The 1,851-nt window shown below is 49.9% G+C and overlaps 1 protein-coding gene across 11 annotated transcripts in view; it reads right to left on the bottom strand.

The window, feature by feature from the left end:
• ARHGEF2 (Rho/Rac guanine nucleotide exchange factor 2) overlaps positions 1 to 1,851 on the bottom strand; it is a 42,532-nt gene that overhangs the window by 7,332 nt on the left and 33,349 nt on the right. For all 11 annotated transcript variants that reach the window (XM_028485293.2, XM_028485292.2, XM_007110383.4 and 8 more), the window contains 2 exons: positions 926 to 1,002; positions 322 to 491 (listed from right to left, as the gene is read on the bottom strand). In XM_028485293.2, the coding sequence (XP_028341094.1) occupies positions 322 to 491; positions 926 to 1,002 (247 nt within the window). The remainder of the gene's footprint in view (positions 1 to 321; positions 492 to 925; positions 1,003 to 1,851) is intronic.

The raw sequence follows: 1,851 nt of genomic DNA, 5'->3' as shown, positions 1-1,851 counted from the left end.
GCGCGTCCGGAGCCTGTGCTCCGCAACGGGAGAGGCCACAACAGTGAGAGGCCCGCGTACAGCAAAAAAAAAAAAAAAAAAAAAAAATATATATTCCTTTGGCTTGTCAGCTCATGCTGCATTTGGAAGATGGTTGCGGTCGTCATCATATAAAGTGCGACTTTACAGGACAGTAGAACATAGATGACATTTCCTGCCTTGGGCCATCTTGTCTCTCCCCTGGCCTCTGCCTCCACCTCTGAACCCTGGGTTCCATTCACTGGGAGTGCTGTGGCCTGGGGCCTGAAACTGCAGGTACTGTGAGGCCATACACACACTCACACTCGCACGCTCTGCTGAATGACGCGGATCCAGGTGCTCCGGTCATCCCGGGATGCCGTGTGGACCTCATACATCTCAGGGGGTGCCGCGCTGATCAGAAACATCCCCTTCTCCTGGTTGGCGATGTCCCGCACGATTAGATTCTGCAGTGACACCACCGAGGGCTTGTCCTGCCAGTCAGGGGAAAGGAAGGATTAAAGCTAGGAATCCTGACCCCTGGATATCTGAGTCTTCAGTCCTTCTGGAATACCCAGAGGATTGAAGAGTCAGCAGAGAATACAAGTTAAGAACCCAGGCTCTGGTGCCAGCCAGACAGGACTTAGAAACGTTTGTGACGCTTGACGATTTAATTAACTTTAAGCTTTACTTTCCTCATCTACAAAAAGAGGATAATAATGGGCCTTCCTCACAGGTGTAAAAGTGCCTGCATACAGTAACAATTTGTCTTGGCTATTCTTATTTCTCCTTATTATATTATAGTAATGGTTACAATAACAGCTGTTTGACTCTGGAGGATTCCAGGGTTCTTCCAGGCTGGGGTAAGAAAGCAAGAAGGGCCTCAACACTTGTCTGTGCTGAGCAAGAAGAAGGTGGAAGGTCTCACCAGGGCAGGAAAGATGTACTTCTGGTCCTTCTCCTGGAGAAATACCAGCACATCTGTCATCAGCAGCATGAGCACATCTGGCAGGAGGATAAAGGCAGGAGGACAGTCAGCATTATAGAGTGTCTGAGCAGCTGTTTTTCTTTCTCAAGGACCAGGTCTACCCCATTAGGTTAGAGCTCCTGTTTCCCCTCTTCCTGACCTCTCTTCCTCTGGTTGCTTCCTCCACTTTTGCAGACCTCCCACCTCTCCCATTCTTATAGCTCAGAAATGGGGGGTAAATGCATGTGCCATCAGATAAATCAGCTTCTTGGGCTAGAGGTGCCCATAAGCGATCACCCAATGCCTTTGGAGAAAACCCTCTTTATCCAACGAATGTGGGTTTCTTAACCTGGGGTCTACAGACCCCCAAGGATGTCTACTACTGTTGGGCTTCAGAGGCTCTGCAAATCCTCTGAAGTTGCATAAGCAACTTTACATATTAATATATCACACATGTGTATTTTTCTGTGTGAAAGGGTCCAGAACTTTTGTGAGGGTAAAAGGATTCCCAGAGCCTTTCAGTTCCATGTTGAACAACTGACTAACATAAGACCTTTTTGGATATTTGGTCTAAGCTCCCCCCAACCCCAGCATATTGCCACTTCTCATTTTGTGCTCCACAGGGAGGGGAACAGTTGGGTTCCTTATCCATCTCTCCCACCACTGAACAATCTCAATCTCCTTCAACCCCAGCAGGCCCTGCTTTCATTTTCCTTCTCTGCCCCACCTTCCAGGCTCTCAGATCCTAAGAGGTCCTGTGCTTTAAGACTTAAGGGGAGGGCTTCCCTGGTGGCGCAGTGGTTGCGCGTCCGCCTGCCGATGCAGGGAAACCGGGTTCGCGCCCCGGTCCGGGAAGATCCCACATGCCGCGGAGCGGCTGGGCCCGT

This window comes from Physeter macrocephalus, unplaced genomic scaffold (assembly GCF_002837175.3).
Source record: "Physeter macrocephalus isolate SW-GA unplaced genomic scaffold, ASM283717v5 random_292, whole genome shotgun sequence".
Taxonomy (NCBI): Eukaryota; Metazoa; Chordata; class Mammalia; order Artiodactyla; family Physeteridae; genus Physeter; species Physeter macrocephalus.
This window is presented reverse-complemented; position numbering and strand designations above follow the sequence as displayed.